This window comes from Trypanosoma grayi, assembly GCF_000691245.1.
Source record: "Trypanosoma grayi strain ANR4 Tgr_2_V1, whole genome shotgun sequence".
Classification (NCBI taxonomy): Eukaryota; Euglenozoa; class Kinetoplastea; order Trypanosomatida; family Trypanosomatidae; genus Trypanosoma; species Trypanosoma grayi.
In genome coordinates this window covers 61,752-78,253 of record NW_008825621.1, presented here as the reverse complement: position 1 = coordinate 78,253, position 16,502 = coordinate 61,752, and the positions used below count along the sequence as shown (strand labels likewise).

General features: G+C 54.2%; 7 protein-coding genes across 7 annotated transcripts; all 7 read left to right on the top strand.

Annotated features, from left to right (window-relative positions):
- Positions 1 to 433: 433 nt before the first annotated feature.
- Positions 434 to 1,639, top strand: DQ04_00021300 (hypothetical protein; the record flags this gene model as incomplete). The annotated part of the gene is made up of 1 exon (XM_009307892.1): positions 434 to 1,639. One exon carries the CDS (start codon positions 434 to 436, stop codon positions 1,637 to 1,639), a length of 1,206 nt encoding a protein of 401 aa, XP_009306167.1.
- Positions 1,640 to 2,984: 1,345 nt separating this feature from the next.
- Positions 2,985 to 5,549, top strand: DQ04_00021290 (hypothetical protein; the record flags this gene model as incomplete). Its single annotated transcript, XM_009307891.1, has 1 exon — positions 2,985 to 5,549. One exon carries the CDS (start codon positions 2,985 to 2,987, stop codon positions 5,547 to 5,549), a length of 2,565 nt encoding a protein of 854 aa, XP_009306166.1.
- Positions 5,550 to 6,011: 462 nt separating this feature from the next.
- Positions 6,012 to 7,364, top strand: DQ04_00021280 (hypothetical protein; the record flags this gene model as incomplete). Its single annotated transcript, XM_009307890.1, has 1 exon — positions 6,012 to 7,364. One exon carries the CDS (start codon positions 6,012 to 6,014, stop codon positions 7,362 to 7,364), a length of 1,353 nt encoding a protein of 450 aa, XP_009306165.1.
- Positions 7,365 to 7,708: 344 nt separating this feature from the next.
- DQ04_00021270 (putative heat shock 70 kDa protein, mitochondrial precursor) lies at positions 7,709 to 9,697 on the top strand (the record flags this gene model as incomplete). The annotated part of the gene is made up of 1 exon (XM_009307889.1): positions 7,709 to 9,697. The coding sequence occupies one exon, from the start codon at positions 7,709 to 7,711 to the stop codon at positions 9,695 to 9,697; it is 1,989 nt and encodes a 662-aa protein (XP_009306164.1).
- Positions 9,698 to 10,232: 535 nt separating this feature from the next.
- On the top strand, positions 10,233 to 11,165 carry DQ04_00021260 (putative DNA-J protein; the record flags this gene model as incomplete). The annotated part of the gene is made up of 1 exon (XM_009307888.1): positions 10,233 to 11,165. One exon carries the CDS (start codon positions 10,233 to 10,235, stop codon positions 11,163 to 11,165), a length of 933 nt encoding a protein of 310 aa, XP_009306163.1.
- A 367-nt stretch (positions 11,166 to 11,532) lies between these two features.
- DQ04_00021250 (hypothetical protein) lies at positions 11,533 to 13,515 on the top strand (the record flags this gene model as incomplete). The annotated part of the gene is made up of 1 exon (XM_009307887.1): positions 11,533 to 13,515. One exon carries the CDS (start codon positions 11,533 to 11,535, stop codon positions 13,513 to 13,515), a length of 1,983 nt encoding a protein of 660 aa, XP_009306162.1.
- Positions 13,516 to 14,248: 733 nt separating this feature from the next.
- DQ04_00021240 (hypothetical protein) lies at positions 14,249 to 16,369 on the top strand (the record flags this gene model as incomplete). Its single annotated transcript, XM_009307886.1, has 1 exon — positions 14,249 to 16,369. The coding sequence occupies one exon, from the start codon at positions 14,249 to 14,251 to the stop codon at positions 16,367 to 16,369; it is 2,121 nt and encodes a 706-aa protein (XP_009306161.1).
- Positions 16,370 to 16,502: the final 133 nt, after the last annotated feature.

Genomic DNA, 16,502 nt, shown 5'->3' with positions numbered 1-16,502 from the left:
ATATATATATATATATATAAAGGAATACAAATGTATTTCTCGTTAGGTAACATTTCCTGTACGGCACCTGTCTGGTGTTTGTGTGTATGCCGTGTGTACATGTGTGTTCAGTGTGCTGCCGCCACTGCCACCATCTTCCACTCCTTGTCTCTTTTTCTCTCATCTGCACCACGGCGGAAGTGAGCGACTCTGTGCGCGAGCGGAAAATAGAGTGTGAGAGGGGATTTCTCTTTGTGTGTCTGTGTGTGTGTGTGTGTCAGTTTCCCGCCCAGTGCAAGCAAAGTAACGCAAAGTGGGGAAAAAAGGGAGCACAAACAGCAAGAGGTCCACTATCGTCACAACACCAACAAAACAACAATAACAACGGTATCACGCTAGGTTATTACCAACACTGCAGGCCATATAGTCTACATTCTCACGCTGGGTTAATAGGATGCCACCGAAGGTGGTTTGTGTGCACCGAGGTGCCGACGATGTCGCGAACGCCTTTGGTCTTCTGGACGAGTCACAGGTGCAGCTGCTGTACACCAAATTCCCCGTAGGCAACGGGACCTTCAGGCGCAACAAGTTCATCTACGTTATGTTCATTGGCCCTGGTTGCAGCGTTGTGAAGCGTGGGAAAGGCATCGCGGAGATCAATCAATTCAAGAACACTCTGCAGGGCGCGGCGGGTATTACAACGACAGAGAAGTCTTCGCTCTCCCTCTCCAGTCTGATTCAACTAATGCGAAAGGTGTTCGTCACTGACACCGGTAACTTCTCCCTTGAGAAGATTCAGGAGGACTACAAACACTGCATCCAGGAGCAGCAGCTCAAGATGCAGCGCGATGTCGTGGTACCGCGCAAGCCGGCGCCACAGGCAGTGGAGGAGGAGGAGGAGGAAGAGATGCAGAGTCTCGCCTCCCTTCAGACCGCCATGCTGAATAGCATACCCTGCGAAATCGACGACAACGCGCGCAAGGTCCTTGACGCGCTCCACACGGAGTTTGGCCCGCTCAACTGGGCCACCTTCGACGCCAACCCCGTGCACCTCACGCTCGTCGACGCCGGAAACGGCGGCATCTTCGAACTTGTGAAGCACCTGCCGGAGACGAAGTGGCTCTTCGGTTTGTTCCGCATCACGCTCGGGAGGGGAGAGCAGCGGCTTTCACGGCTTATCTTCTTTCAGTGGATTGGCAGCAAACTCAAGCTGGTGCGTCACGCACCCACGACGAGAATATTCCCCAAGATGGCATCCATCCTCGCCCCGTACGAGTACGAGGTGTACCTCGTCGGCACGCAGGACCTGAAGCCACAGGCCATCATCAACAAGTGCCGCTACGCGTTCGGCAACCACCACCTGGGCGAAAAAGCGGCCGAGGTGACAGACGGCAAGCTGCGCGACATGAAGGCAGGGCTGCGCCAGACCGCCTTCGCCTTCACGGAGGAGGAGTACAGCGCCGCACTGCAGGAGGAGAGGAGCAAGATGGATCTTTCCTTCGACTTTATCCGCCCCAAGAGGAGGCGGGCATCGCATGTAGTCGCAAATGGCCAAACCAATGGAAATGGCGGCCGCATATTTGAGACACAAGAGACACTGCAACTCATCGGCCAGCCGGAGGGCGGACTCATGTGGGGCATATTTGAGGTGCGGGGATGAGAGAGAGGTACCTCGGATGGAAATAATAGTATGAAGAATGAAAGAAAAAAAAAAAACAATCGGGAAAGACACCCAAGGAACGAAGATGAGATCAGCCCCTCCATCTTCCCAGAGAAATATGAAAAGTGCTCAGCTAAATATGAGAAGAATGAGCCCAATGATAGTAAAAGAGCAAAGAAAAGTAGATAGGCAATGAAAATTTGAGTTTTTTTTGGGGGGGAAATACCAATGAAAAAAAAACGACGGCTGCATAGAATGGTAGATGGCCGATTTGAAATGAAACAAAAATGGCATTGGATGTGTAAATATCGTCATTCTTGTACCACACACACACACACAAGTTGTCACTTGTAATATTTCTTGTGTGATGTTATTGAGAGTTCCCAATTGACTATGGGTGTCGTATTGCTGCAGCTGTGTATTTGTTTATGTGAGTGCGACAATGAAGTGGATTGTTAGTGTTGTTTATATATATATATGATTTTTCCACAGCGCACACGTATTGAAGTCTCTTTTTCTGTGGCCCTTGAACTCCACAAAAAGTGGAATTGAAATGGGTGAGCAGATTGAGTGAGTTACACGTGTGTCTCTGTGCCAAGGCTTTTCCTAAAACATTGTTCATGATGTGTTTCCCTCACCTACTATCTTCCTCCATGTTTCGACCCTCTCTCACACACACACACTCTCTTTCGCTCATTCTAAAGGCCCATTTCCGTTCAGAGTATTTGGGTCCATTGGGCTGACTCTTGTGGGGGCCGCCCCACGCTTTCCCGGTGTAGTTTCATCTGTTTCGCACCTTCTCCTACAAAAAGCCCGCCAGGCGCCGAGGAGACAAACAACGCCGAGGGGGAGGGGGCATATGACTTTTCGTTAACGAAGGAAATGAAGAAAGAAGAGTGCGCTCAAGGGAAGGGGGAATTTAAAAAGAAAGGAAATGAGAGAAACTGGGGTGGGCGAGTTACGCTTGAGGGAAGGCTGTGGCACTTCAACCCCACCCAGCCACAGAAAGAAAATTTTCCACAAATGTGTTGTTTCCCCCTCTCTGGTTGGCCTTGTTCGAGCCCAAATGAGAGCCAGACGAATCAATTGGCTTCTTCGGCCCCCACCTTCTGTTGTCGAACCCCATGTTTACTTTCTCTCATTCTTTTGATTTTCTCTCCTTCTCGCTCTCGCACGCATTTGTCTTTGGTCGGTGTGTGTGTGTGTGTGTGTGTGTGTGTTTCATCTGATCTACGCAGGAAGTGTAGAAAGGGGAAGGACGGGCGACGCAGTGAGGACTTCGTGTGCCTCCTACGCAACTTCTATATACGCCCCCTCGCACCTTCCCTCATATTTTGCAGAAACGATGATGCACACAAGGCGCTCTTTCAGCCCCTCCCGCACATTGCCCCTCAAGGGAGTCCAGCACATCACGTCACCCGCTGTGCCTTCCGTGGTGTTGGGCAAGGATCATCTGCCGCAGCTGCCGTACACCCCAATTTTACATGGCGAGTCTGGACAAGGTCTCTCGGAGACACTCCGTGATATTGGCCCTTCAGCCCGGCTTCTTATAGGCCTTCAGACCAAGAATTCGACGCGTTCAGATGGGATAAAGAGAAAAAAGGCGAAGTTTGGTGGTGGTGGTGGTGGTGGAAAGGGCAAGAAAGTCTCAGCAGATGCGCAACCAGTAGAATTGAAAGCCACAGCTGCTAGTGAGAACAAACCAACCGCAACAACGTTGCCAGATACCTTAGACGAGGGGATAAAACTTCCCAGTTCACTCAAGGCGTTAACTTTTTGCGGTGGCAGACCGACCAAGGCCTTGACAGCAAAGGCTATGGATTTGACCAGGGGACTGAACCAAACTTACACGGGCACGAGAGACACATCAAATACGCTGACAAGCCGCACTGTTTCGAAAAAGATGCTCCCCCCTCTTGCTGTAGTGCTGGAGCAGTATATTCAGCGCGAAATGGGGACAACACTGGATGCTGATGGTATCTCCTCCGCACAAAACCGTCTTCGACCCTTCCGTGAGGCGTTTTATGCCTTTATTGATTCTTTTCCTGCGTACAGTAAAATCCTCAATGACATCATGACCGCCTACGACAATGTCATTCAGGAGCAGGCTGGTATGATTGCCGATGTAATTTCGGAACAGGGCCAACACCAGCTCGCAGAGGAGCAGCACCTGACTGAGGTTGCCGAACTAAATAAAGTCATCATGGAGTTGACGGCAAAACTAGAGGAAGCGCGCAACTCACTGGACGAGAGAGAGTCACTTCCACCCTCCGCTGACGAAACGAATGAATCACCACAGCAGCAACAGATGGAACCGCTCCGGACGAAAAAAACATATAGTAGCAGGGACAAGTTGTTGCTTGAGGCGCTGCAAAAGATAAAAAAGCTGGAAGAAGTTAACAAGAGTGATTTGGAGAAAACTCTTGTGCTTATAAATGCGATACGGGAGAGCGATAGGCGGGCCAAGGGACTAGAGATTCAGCTTGCCGCTACCGTTGCCCAAGTGGATGAGCTAGACGAGTTCAAGGTGATGGCAGGGGAGGCTCAGAAGCAGCTCGAAGAGTTTAAACTGAAGTACCAAAATTTCATCTCCGTGCAGGACCACGAGCTTATCAAAGAATATCTCTCTGGAGAGCTGCAAGCAGCACAACATATGGCCCGCCAGTATCGACGTTCAGCAGCCGTGCGAGGCACTCAAGTGGACGTCATTGGACGAAAGCTAAAGGCACTACAAGATGAGAATGAGCAGCTCCTTGAGTCCGTTGAAGACGAGCGACGGGAGCTTCTCACACCTCGCCCGGACTGGAATAAGATATACGCGTCGCTCCCCGATATCAAAGAGAACGCTACCTCCATTGAGGCCCTGCCGCTTGAAGGCGATGAGGCCATCACATCCAATGTGACTGGTCTGAGCGAGACAAGGCTTCAGGTTGAATACCTTGCGGAACGCATCAACTCACTTACGCAGGAACTGCAGCGACGAGCGATGGTGCCCATGCCGACGCAGACGCCGAAACTCCCACTCATTGGGCAGGGTGTGGAGCCTCGGGTTCCGCTTTATCTTAGGGCGTGTGGTATAATTCCCCGCGTGCCGCTGGACCCAATGGAGGTCCTGTACCTGGTGCACGACTTTTTCCAAGAGGTGCTGCAGCCCCATCCCGATGTACTTCTTTATACACTCGACATACCGCCCCTTTACTTGGAATTTTTACTGGAGAGGATGGGAAAGAGGGAGGCTCTGAAAGTCTTCGTTTGTGCGGAGCATCTTGCTATCAACCTCGCTGATATGGCTAATGATACAGGGCGCTCTCGACCCTCCTTGTTGCTGCTGGATGGCATCCTGAGGGGCGTCTTTCCCGCGCGTATTGCCTGCGATGTAATGATGGTTCTGGAGAATGTGCGGTCTGAGCTCCAGGGCCTCTCAGAGGCACAGAGAAAGACACGCCTTCGCCGGACAGCGATCAGCGATTGCATAGCACCGGTGTTACAACTGAAGTCTGTGGAAGAAATTGACCTCCTTAAGGATGCGCTGAGCTCCGATACGACCCACGACGTTGTGGCGTTGAACTCCACCGGGAGCAAGTTCATGTCGACCCTTATAGAACAGGAGTGTGCCTCGGGTATGGTGTTTTACACAAGGCTCGTCGAAAAACTCACCTCATACGCGCACTACCTTGAACAGGAGGGCGCGAATTTGGTCATTTCCCTTGATGATGTAGGACGGGCAATCACCGAGGTGGAGCCGCTGACACCGAAGCCGATCATCAAGGAAATTACGGAGAAATTTTCCGACACCATCGAGGAGGGGAAAGAGCAGACGACGCGTTTGAGTGAGGTGATACATGCCTTGGCGGCGGCCCCAGTGATCCGCCGAACAACCCATCGGGCGGCGGAGTGCGGGGTGCTCTAGAGAGGCATAAAATGTGGGTCCGTCACGGTTTTCCAGGAAACTTGGCACAAGAGTTATATCTTGCTTTTTTGTCGTGTTCTGTGTTGTGTTCGTTCTCATTCCTGTTTTTTGATTCGCTTGGCATGGAGTGAAAAATGGCCACCAACGCACCAAACTCTCATTTACCATTTTTTTTATTGTCTGTGGATGTACAATGAGGATGCATAATTTTTTTTCTGGAGCAACTCATCCAGCACTGGGAATGTGCCACCTCGCTTCTACGCGCCGCATTTATCTGTAGATGTGTGTGTGTGTGTGTGATGTCAATCCTTTGTTCCTTTGGTTTGAGCATTCTTTCTCTCTCTTTCTCTCTTTCTTTCTCTGTGTGTGCATGTGTGTATGAAAAGGAGAGAGTGGGAGGGACGAGAAAGAGCCCGTGTGAGTATTTGTGTGGTACCGGTGAAAACATAGGCAGTGCACGCTATGCCCACCAATCCCTCCCACCACCACCACCACCAGGAGCATCAAGAGGCTGCATCATCACCGCAGCAGCCCCAGCCGCCTGAATATGGGGAGTATATGATGCATGGCGCGTACTACGGCTCACCTGCACCTATCGGAAGCCTGGGGACGCCCAACATGGGCATCCGTATGGCCCACCGCGGAAGTCCTGGTGGTTCTTACGGCTCACGCCGCTCCACCAGGCGCTCTACACCACACAGCTGCTATGCAAATGAAGGGCAAGAGGGACACCACAACATGATTTTGGTCGCCACTAGGCCACTGTTGAAGGCGTTAGCGCGGGAGTGCCGGCCATGCCCGCCGTGGTGTGTCGGCACTCTCGTGTGCGAAGAGGCCATGGATGAATTGAAACAGTTTGCAGCGTTTCTCCGTCCCACGCCAGAGGAACTTTCATGTAGCGAGTCTGCCGTGGGTCTGGCGACGGGAATCATGCAAGCAGTGTGGCCTTTGGTCAAAATGAGTCCCATGTCAACAACAGCTGCTGGACTATCACCTCTGAAGGATGTCACACTGCATTACTATGCGGAAAACACTCCCGTTGCGCCAGACGATTTAGAGAGCATACAACTGAGGCTTCAGAGTGTTGCCAACGACCAGGGGGCGCAGGTGGAGTTTAGCACAGATTACAGAGACGTGACGTGTGTCGTGATGACAGATGCGCGATCTGGCAAGCGGCTCACCATCCGCTACGGTCCGCGCGCGTCACATGCTGGAGTAGCAGCACGCATCTTTCAGACAACAATAGCATCCAACGAGGAATATCACGCCACTCTTACAGTGCTTGACGCCCTCCTTCGCCAGAACAAGATTCTTGACGACGTCGGGACGAACATGGAGGCGGTGAATGGAGAAGCTCTCACCACAATGCTTGTTGCCATTATAAACTCTTACGGTCTCAACGATGCCCCCGATGCTGGCAGGCTAATGATGGACTTCTTCCTGACATTTGGCTTTCCGGCGAACTTCGACTTAGTAAAGAACTCGGTCACAGTGAAAGGAATGGCGGTAAACCCACCTTCAAAAGTGCACCGCAACGCACAAATAAGTATTCTTGACCCTTTTGACGAGGCACAAAATCTAACACCAAAGTTGGAGAAGGCGGCACACCTTCAAGCGGTGTTCAACTATTGTTACACAGCGCTCTCTCAGTACAAGCAAGTATCGCAACGACAGCGGCGGGCGCAATCTATCCTATCTACCATTATTGGTGGTGAAGCATACTGGGGACGTGTGCTGCAGCTTTATCATGAGGGAATATCACCCTTTGTGGAAGTCGTCAATGAAAAAAAACATTTACTTGCTCACGCGCTATAGACACTACAGCACAGTACGCATGTCGTTTATATACGCGACATTGGGCACGGTGGTTGTAATTAACTGTCACTCTTATGTGCGACTGTTCCTTGCAAACTGAAAACGACATTGCTCGTTCATAAGTTGGCTCATCTAACCGACGACTACCACGTACTTTCATGATTTACCGCTTCCATAGCCCACAAGTAAAATTTATGATTGCACTCTTGGACACAAGAATTTCACCATTGAAGTCTTAACTCTATGCATCTCTTGCTCTCACACCTTTTTGCCCCGGAACCATCACAGATACTTCACCGTAAAGGAAAAAGAGAATAACTAAGCACAAGTAAAACCGGTAAAACATGTTTGCTCGTCGAGTGTGCGGAACTGGAAGCCTTGCGGCGGCGTCGCTGGCCCGCTGGCAGTCGTCGAAGGTGTCGGGTGACGTGATCGGCGTCGACCTGGGCACCACGTACAGCTGCGTGGCGGTGATGGAGGGCGACAGACCGCGTGTGCTGGAGAATGCAGAGGGCTTCCGCACAACGCCGTCCGTTGTGGCCTTCAAGGGACAGGAGAAGCTGGTCGGCCTTGCGGCGAAGCGGCAGGCCATCACGAACCCGCAGTCGACGTTCTTCGCGGTGAAGCGGCTCATCGGGCGCCGCTTCGAAGACTCACACATCCAGCACGACATCAAGAATGTGCCGTACAAGATTGTGCGCAGCAGCAACGGCGACGCGTGGGTGCAGGACGCGAATGGCAAGCAGTACTCCCCCTCGCAGGTGGGCGCCTTCGTGCTGGAGAAGATGAAGGAGACGTCGGAGAACTTCCTCGGCCGCAAGGTGTCGAACGCGGTGGTGACGTGCCCCGCATACTTCAACGACGCGCAGCGCCAGGCGACGAAGGACGCCGGCACCATCGCGGGCCTGAACGTCATCCGTGTGGTGAACGAGCCGACGGCAGCGGCGCTCGCGTACGGTCTGGAGAAGACGAAGGACAGCATGATCGCGGTGTACGACCTCGGTGGCGGCACGTTCGATATCTCTGTGCTGGAGATTGCCGGTGGCGTGTTTGAGGTGAAGGCGACGAACGGCGACACGCACCTTGGTGGTGAGGACTTCGATCTCTGCCTGTCCGACTACATCCTGACGGAGTTCAAGAAGTCGACGGGGATCGATCTGAGCAACGAGCGCATGGCGCTGCAGCGCATCCGTGAGGCGGCCGAGAAGGCGAAGTGTGAGCTGTCGACGACGATGGAGACGGAGGTGAACCTGCCCTTCATCACGGCGAACCAGGACGGCGCGCAGCACGTGCAGATGACGGTGAGCCGCAGCAAGTTTGAGTCGCTGGCGGAGAAGCTGGTGCAGCGGTCCCTGGCCCCGTGCAAGCAGTGCATCAAGGACGCTTCGGTGGACCTGAAGGAGATCTCCGAGGTGGTGCTTGTCGGCGGCATGACGCGCATGCCGAAGGTGATCGAGGCGGTGAAGCAGTTCTTTGGTCGCGAGCCGTTCCGCGGCGTGAACCCCGACGAAGCGGTGGCGCTTGGCGCGGCGACCCTTGGCGGTGTGCTGCGCGGTGACGTGAAGGGCCTCGTGCTGCTCGACGTGACGCCGCTGTCGCTCGGTATCGAGACGCTCGGTGGCGTCTTCACGCGCATGATCCCGAAGAACACGACGATCCCGACCAAGAAGAGCCAGACCTTCTCGACGGCGGCGGACAACCAGACGCAGGTGGGCATCAAGGTCTTCCAGGGCGAGCGCGAGATGGCGGCCGACAACCAGATGATGGGCCAGTTCGACCTGGTGGGCATCCCCCCGGCCCCGCGCGGCGTACCGCAGATCGAGGTGATCTTCGACATCGACGCCAACGGCATCTGCCACGTCACGGCGAAGGACAAGGCGACGGGCAAGACGCAGAACATCACCATCACCGCCCACGGTGGCCTCAACAAGGACGAGATCGAGCGCATGATCCGCGACTCGGAGATGCACGCGGAGACGGACCGCCTGAAGCGCGAGCTGGTGGAGGTGCGCAACAACGCCGAGACGCAGGTGAGCACGGCGGAGCGCCAGCTGACGGAGTGGAAGTACGTGAGCGACGCCGAGAAGGAGAATGTGCGCACGCTTCTCGCGGAGCTCCGCAAGGTGATGGAGAACCCCAACGTGACAAAGGACGAGCTCTCCGCGTCGACAGACAAGCTGCAGAAGGCGGTGATGGAGTGCGGCCGCACAGAGTACCAGCAGGCTGCAGCGGCCAACAGCGGCAGCTCCAGCAGCAGCGGCAACCAGGGTGAGCAGCAACAGCAGCAGCAACAACAGCAGCAGCAGCAGGGCTCAGAGGAGAAGAAGGAGTAGGAAGTAATATTTTTGTGTGTGGTTAATGGTTAAGGTTGTAGGTATCTATCACTGGGGCTTACTGCTCTTCTTGCGGCTAACGTTTCGCTCGGTGAGTATATTTCAGAGGTAATGCCGTAGAATTAATGCAAGCTCTATTTGGTAAAACATAGTGAGGATGGCGGAGAGGCCAGATGGATGCTACATGATGGAGTGGACAATATGTTTTTTTTTAAACGGTGAAGCTTTTTTTTTTGTTTTTTTTTTTAGTGTATTAAAGTTGAGCTATCCTTGACTGTATCTTCTTCTCTGTCGTGGGGTCTTTGTCTTCGCCTTCAGTATTTTAGCGATCTCTCTCCGTGTTTGCTCGGCTCTACTATAATGCTTAGGGACAGCAGTGCAGGCAGAACCTGTGGCGAAGGCCAGGGCCCGCATCTTTGGTATTGGTGCGTGTGTTCGTCTTGCAAGACGTTGCAGCATCCGCACCTGCGTTTAACGTTAGGGCCCGTCTCCTGTTAGGTGTGGGCGTTACCATAGAAGCGACGTTGGGGTTGGCATGCGTCGTTCATTATGGTTGCGTGTGAAGGACCCCTTCACGGTACTAGGGCTGACGCGTAGCGCCTCAAAGGCGGAGGTAAAGACGCGCTACCGCGAACTGGCGCGGCTGCACCACCCGGACGCGGGAACGGGTGATAGTGCGAAGATGGAGCAGATCAACAAGGCGTACAACCTGCTGCTGAAGGAAGGTGTGTATGAGCGGCTGCGTCTGAAACCGGCTGGGGCAAAGGCGCGTGATGATCCACGCCGCCCGAACCCCTTCTCGCAGGATCAACAAGGAGAACAGGAGAAAAAACGGGGAGGAGCTGAAGAGGAGGTGCTGACAGATGAAGAGGTGGCGAAGGTAAGTGCGCTCGACCCCGCCACGGAGCGTGTGGTGCCTGGTGGGAAGTACATGTACCAGAGTCGCGACGACGGCAGCTGGGTGGAGCTGGACCGGCCGCTAGTGCACGCGCACCAGCCGCGCTACGCTTCCTTTGCGGCGCAGGCAGAGATGTCCGCTGAGCTGCGCCGTCGGTCGATGGAGAGGGAGAGGGAGGAGAACGCAAAGACGTTATTTCAGCGTACGGTGGACCGGATGAGCGATAGTGCAGACTTGCCTACGCGCAATCCGACGCTGTTGCGACTTTACTTTGTTCTGGCAGGGGTGGTGTTCTACTTGATGTACCAGCGAGCATTCATGTGGGGTAAGCACCGACGTGGCCGTGCCAGCTTTTACAGCACGGTGGAGCAGCAGCGGCAGGAGCTCCTGAGTGTGTACGAGGAGCACCGCGACGGTCTGGAGGCATCCGTCGCTGCCGCCGCAGTTGTGTTCCTCGCGGCGAGCGAGCACAAGCAGGAGGCGGACCCTATCGTCCCGCCCACGCCGGAGAAGTACTTCAAGGGGGTGCAGCCACCGCGGGAGCATTTCCATGTGGTCTCTGGCGGATAGTGTTGTCATTGCATTAGTCGTTTTGAGGCAACAATATGCGTGATTTTGTCAACTTCCCTTGTTGTTGTTGTTGCTTTTTGTGTTTGTGGGGTGAGTCTTTGATTTTGTTCTTCGATGCTTCTGATAATTCCGAATATGCATTTTCAGTTCTTTCCTTTTTTCCTCTTCCGGGCGTGTTTTTTTTGGGGGGGGTTTGTATTGGGGAGAAGCGTGAAGAGGGAGACAAAGCCAAAGCAGCAGCGGCAGCAGCAGCAGCAGGCTTGGGGCAGAAAACCAAAAACAAAACAAAAAAAAATTAGGCTACAGTCTCATCTTTATTTTTCGTAGAGAAGAAGAGAGTGAAGCAAGTGCTTGTTGTGTATAAATTATGCAATCCCGCCTCGGCCGACCTGACATGGACGAGGTGCTCGATGCAGACATGCAAGGAACACCACCTCATGCTCCGTTGTGTAGCGATGAAGAAGTTGGGGACAACAGGGGCGAAAGCGACTCTGATGAATCGGAGTGGGGAACTGTGAGGGGCAACTTCCGCATCAACGACATCCTGAGGGATAGAGATGGTGGTGGTGACGCGGAGGAGGAAGGGGAGATACAGCTGTACGTGCCAGAACCCGTCGTTACTCTTTGCAGCAGCAGCAATCAGAAGCCGGATGTACCACGCCTGCCAATCGAGAGCTTCCCTTTTGGACGCCGTGTGTGGGTTGTGGACGAAGAGGACGTGCATCTGCTGCTGCGCGAGTACTGGGATGACTCCTACCGCGCTGTGTGTAATGGTAGATTGTCTGGAACAGTAGTGCGGCACTCATACAACTTAACGCTCGTACTCTTTCACGACTCACACCTTGATGTGACCTTTAGTCTGAGCCTGCCGCGCGCCTGTCTGTCAACGGCTCCCATCGAAGCATACAGCCGATCACCGCACGTCAGTAGCGGTCTCCTCAACTCGTACTTTGGCATTGGTAATCTCGGTCCACGAACGGGGCGGGGCCGCGAGGAATCCACAGCGACGGCGTTAATAAAACGACAGTTCTACGAGGCCCTGCCGGTGATGGAGGTGCAGGTGCAGCAGGGTCTGCCACGTTTGAGCTTGGCACAGGATTTACTCCTTGAAGGGGCATTTGAGGAGGCTCTTGCGCTTCTGAATGAATTGCTTGCTGGGGCATCTGAAAGAGCCGATGTATTAGTTCTGCGCTCTCGCGCAAATATTTTCCTTGAAAAGTACGAGGAGGCGCTGAGGGATGCGTTGGATGTGATTGCCTTGAACCCACATTGGGTGAGGGGTTACCTTAGCGCCGCACGGGCTCAGAGTGGACTTGGGAAGTTTTCAACTGCTGCTTCGCAAATCAATCGGGTCATGTTGATGCTACCTCATAGTCGAGAGCTGCGCAAAATCGAGGAGCTCAATGCTTTTCTGCAGAATCTGCAAAGGGAACTACCAAGCAAGGATTTGAGTCTGTATTTGGATTTCCGTTACGCGAAGCAGCTTCTCGCGTGTCGCCGGTTTAGGAAAGCTGATGTTGTGTATAGTGAAGACCGAGCGGTCCTTGCAATGGAGTCCATATTCTCGGATTCCCCGTCCCGCTGCTGTGTGTGCCTGAAGCCCCGCGGGGAAATGATGCGTGTCCCCGTAGAGTCTGGCGGTTGTGGCGCCTCCGAGGAGCTTGCATGCTACTGTAGTGTGGAGTGCCAGCAGCGATCGTCGCTCTTCTTCGCAATGGAGCTTGGTCGTCACCGTGCTGCAGTGAGGGATGCGCGCGATCTCATCTCCGTCACCTCCACGATGCGGATGCGGCACGCACCGCTCGACATGGCGTGCATGGCGGTGCGGCTATACTTGATGATCTGTGTCACACACGAACGACTCTCGTCGCAGCAGCGTCGCCACGCCGATAGCAGCACGTCGCTGGCGGGGGGTAGTCAAAGCGCCGGCTCCAATGCAGGTGGCCTGCTGCCGCTGCAGGCCGCGCTAAAGCACCTTGGCGTTTTCCCGCTCCCCACTGACACACTGGGTGCACGTGTGCGGGATGAGATGTGCGTGGTGTACGACACACTCACACGGACCTTCACGGAGGATGAGAAGCAGATGTATCCACTCGCCTTCTTCTACGCGCTGTACGAGTACGTGCGCACGTTTGCTGTTTCCGTCGTGGTGGAGGGAGAGAAGCCTGACTGCAGACTGTACTATCTGCCGAAGCTGCTGGGGGCGGTGCGTCGCGTTGAGCCAGCGAAGGCGAACTGCGTTGTTTCGATTGATCACGCCACTATGCGTATGTCGCTGGTTGCGGTCCGGGACATTTTATCCGACGAGACGCTATCCATTCCCATGTGGGATGCGGCCAACACGCGGTGAAACCCCGCACTGATCACCGATGATTAACTCAAACCCCCGGGTGCTTCTGCCCTGTAGACTGCAACAAGTACAATTGTCTGAATTACCGCATCGGTTGAGGTCGACGACTTTTTCGTTCCCATACAGCCTCCTCACCACTATCCTTCTTACAAGCTCATTGCCCTTGCTGCAAGTGTCGTTGTTGTTCACTCCTCCCTAATGTGGTCTTATTGAAATGCACTCTTGTGCTCTCTTTCTTTCTTTCTTTCTTTCTTTCTCTCTCTCGATCGCTCTCTCTCTCTCTNCTTTTCTCTCCCCCCCCCCCCTCTTGGTGTGTCATTCTCTCTCTCTTTGCTTCTAATCACACTCCGTGTGGCGTAGGTTAGGGATAGCTGATATCACCTTCCTTAGAGCGCGAGGGTTCGCTGTGCAACAACAAAAAAAGAAGAAAAAAGGCTGGAAGAAGAACATAGAGAGAGAGAGAGGGAATTGTGTTGTTTTGTTTGTTTTTAAGATCGGCAGTAAGAGGAAAAAGACAAAAAAAAGGGAAATATACACATTTGGTTTTGTTTTGGTTTAGAGGCCTTCCTTCACCCCCCGGCCTTTCTTAGTCGTGCAGCTTCTTCTGTTGTCGTGGCGATTGTTCTTATTGTTGTTTATCATCTTCGTTAGTTTCGGCTGCTGGTGTTGGTGTTGTTTTTTCTTGTATCTTTCTACTTAGTTCGCCTTGCGCTGCTGTGCTGATTTGGACGTCATGCCCTTGTCATCTCTGTCGCTCTCGCAGCTGCGCCACAGCGTGGAGCTCTTCCCTATGCTGACGCTGTGCAACTGCGTGAGTGACGCGGAGGATAGTGGAAACGGACCACGGTACTGCGCCCAGGACAAGATCACCAAGTGCATGTACGAGGTGCGCTGTGTTCCGCTGGGGCAAGCAACAGAAGAGACCGGTGCGGAGGCGCGGCAGCAGCAGCAGCAGGAACGACTGGATGCTTTGATTGCAGCCTCACAGCGGCAGGACCTGTCACCTGCTGTCTCCCTCCCCATCGATGTGTACGTGCAGGAGCTGGCATCCACCAAGGAGCCTTTTGTTGTTTCTGTGTCCACGTACACGGGTCTCTCACTTGGCGATGTGATACGCTCCGGTTGGCGGCTCGTCGAGGAGGCGGACTTTGAAGACATCCTCAACTGTGTCGAGGAGTACGGTCTGGAGAGTTTGAGACTTCCGCCTCACCGCAATTTGAGTTTCAGCGCGCTGCGACGGCAGCTTAATGTTCGGCCTGGTGCTGTGGAGGTGAGCCACCGCTCGCGATGGGTGATTGGTGACTGGCTGCTCGTTGGGGAGAATGCCACGCTCGCGACGCCGGACGAGGTGGTTGGTGACTTGGAGTGGCTTCTGCACTCAGCCTTTTCTCAGTTAAACGTCTCGTGTGACCGTGACGGGACTGTGCTACGCAAGGAGGTGGTGGAGTTGCGCATCAACGAGACGATTGAACGCATTCGCGAAGGTGTCAAGAGTGGAGTGCGGTATATTTCAAAGGCGATCCAGGACGGCAGCCAAGTGGAAGACAATGAACGAATGGAGGGGGAAACGATGACGGAAATAGCAGAAGAAGCGTCAACTCCGAACGCGGTAGCGACGACGGCGAGTGGACTGTTCGACCGCGTCACCACGCACCAGCAGAAGTTCCGTGAGGAGCAACAGATCGTGCGAAGTTACCGCGTGCAGGCGCGGGGGCGTGGCGTTCCCACCAGCAGGCGCCACAGCGAGACGAGCGTCGACGACGTGGAGGGCGCGCGGCGGGGATCGCGTTTCTGGGGGACGCTGCGCCCGAGTGTGGCGCTCTGCGACATCTCACCAGCGGCAGAGCGCGGCCAGCAGGCACTCGATGGCAGGGAGGATGACGTCGTGACAGCCGTCACGGAGATGCTAGACGCAAGCTTGTTGCGCGACCAGAAGAACCACGAGGCGGAGCTGGATGCAGCGCGCTTGCATCGGGAGGCACTGTGCACGATGTTACTGCGGTCAGCGGTGATATCGGCCAAGCGCAGCAAGTCCCCGCTCTCCCTCTCGCGGCCCAAATCACACAGTGTCTCAGGCTTAATACCAGAGGAGGCAGCAACAGTAGAGAAGCAGCGTGTAAGCCGCTCCGGTTCCGTTGATAATTCAATAATCATTCGGGTAAGCTCCTCCCCCGCTACGCAGCGGCGTGAGCCGCAACACGGACGAGGTTCACGCGTCTTTTCGCCACCGAAAAGAAATGGCGATAATGCTGTGGCATCACGCCACGATATGCACACCGCTTCTGAGGAGCGGTCATTTCAGAAGGATTCCTCCCCTGTGAGGAAGGAAGTGCCCATGCTCTGTCTAAAGAACATTCTCGAGAACCCCCCGAACGGCATCAACTCTGGCAGAAGGAAGGAGCAGCATGTGTTGTCACCAAAGAAAACCACATTCTCTGGTATGTGTGCGGTGGAGAAGCCACCGTTCCTCCAGGCATTTATTCATGGGAGAACACCGCGTTCCGCAAACGGGCGTCCGAGATTTTTGACAAGCGCCAGAGCTTACATCCGTTCCGCGCCACGACGTTCTGGGTGGAAGACAACGTCGCCTTCCCAGTCCGTGAGTTACAACAAAGGCGCGTGCGCACCGATGAACCCTCATGTTGTTGCCACACCACGCAATAGTGGAGAGAAGATCGACATACTGGACAAGTCATGGCAGAACAAGGGCCCTTATCGGCTGCCCTCAAGGCGCACACGAAGCGCCGGAGGTGCCACCAGCATATCACGAAGCCAGGTTCGCCCTGTGAACGAGGCCTCACTGGGCATCACAATGAGACGCCGTCAAGCTGGGGTTTGTGACGGTATCATCTGAGAGATGGGAATGCGCCCCCAATGGGCTTGCGTCTCATCAGAGATGGAAACCATTGTGTGCTTTTTTTTGTCTTGTGGTTTGTGGAACCCCCCTTGGCCGTTAAGTTGTGTTTTTTCCCTTTTTCGAATTATTT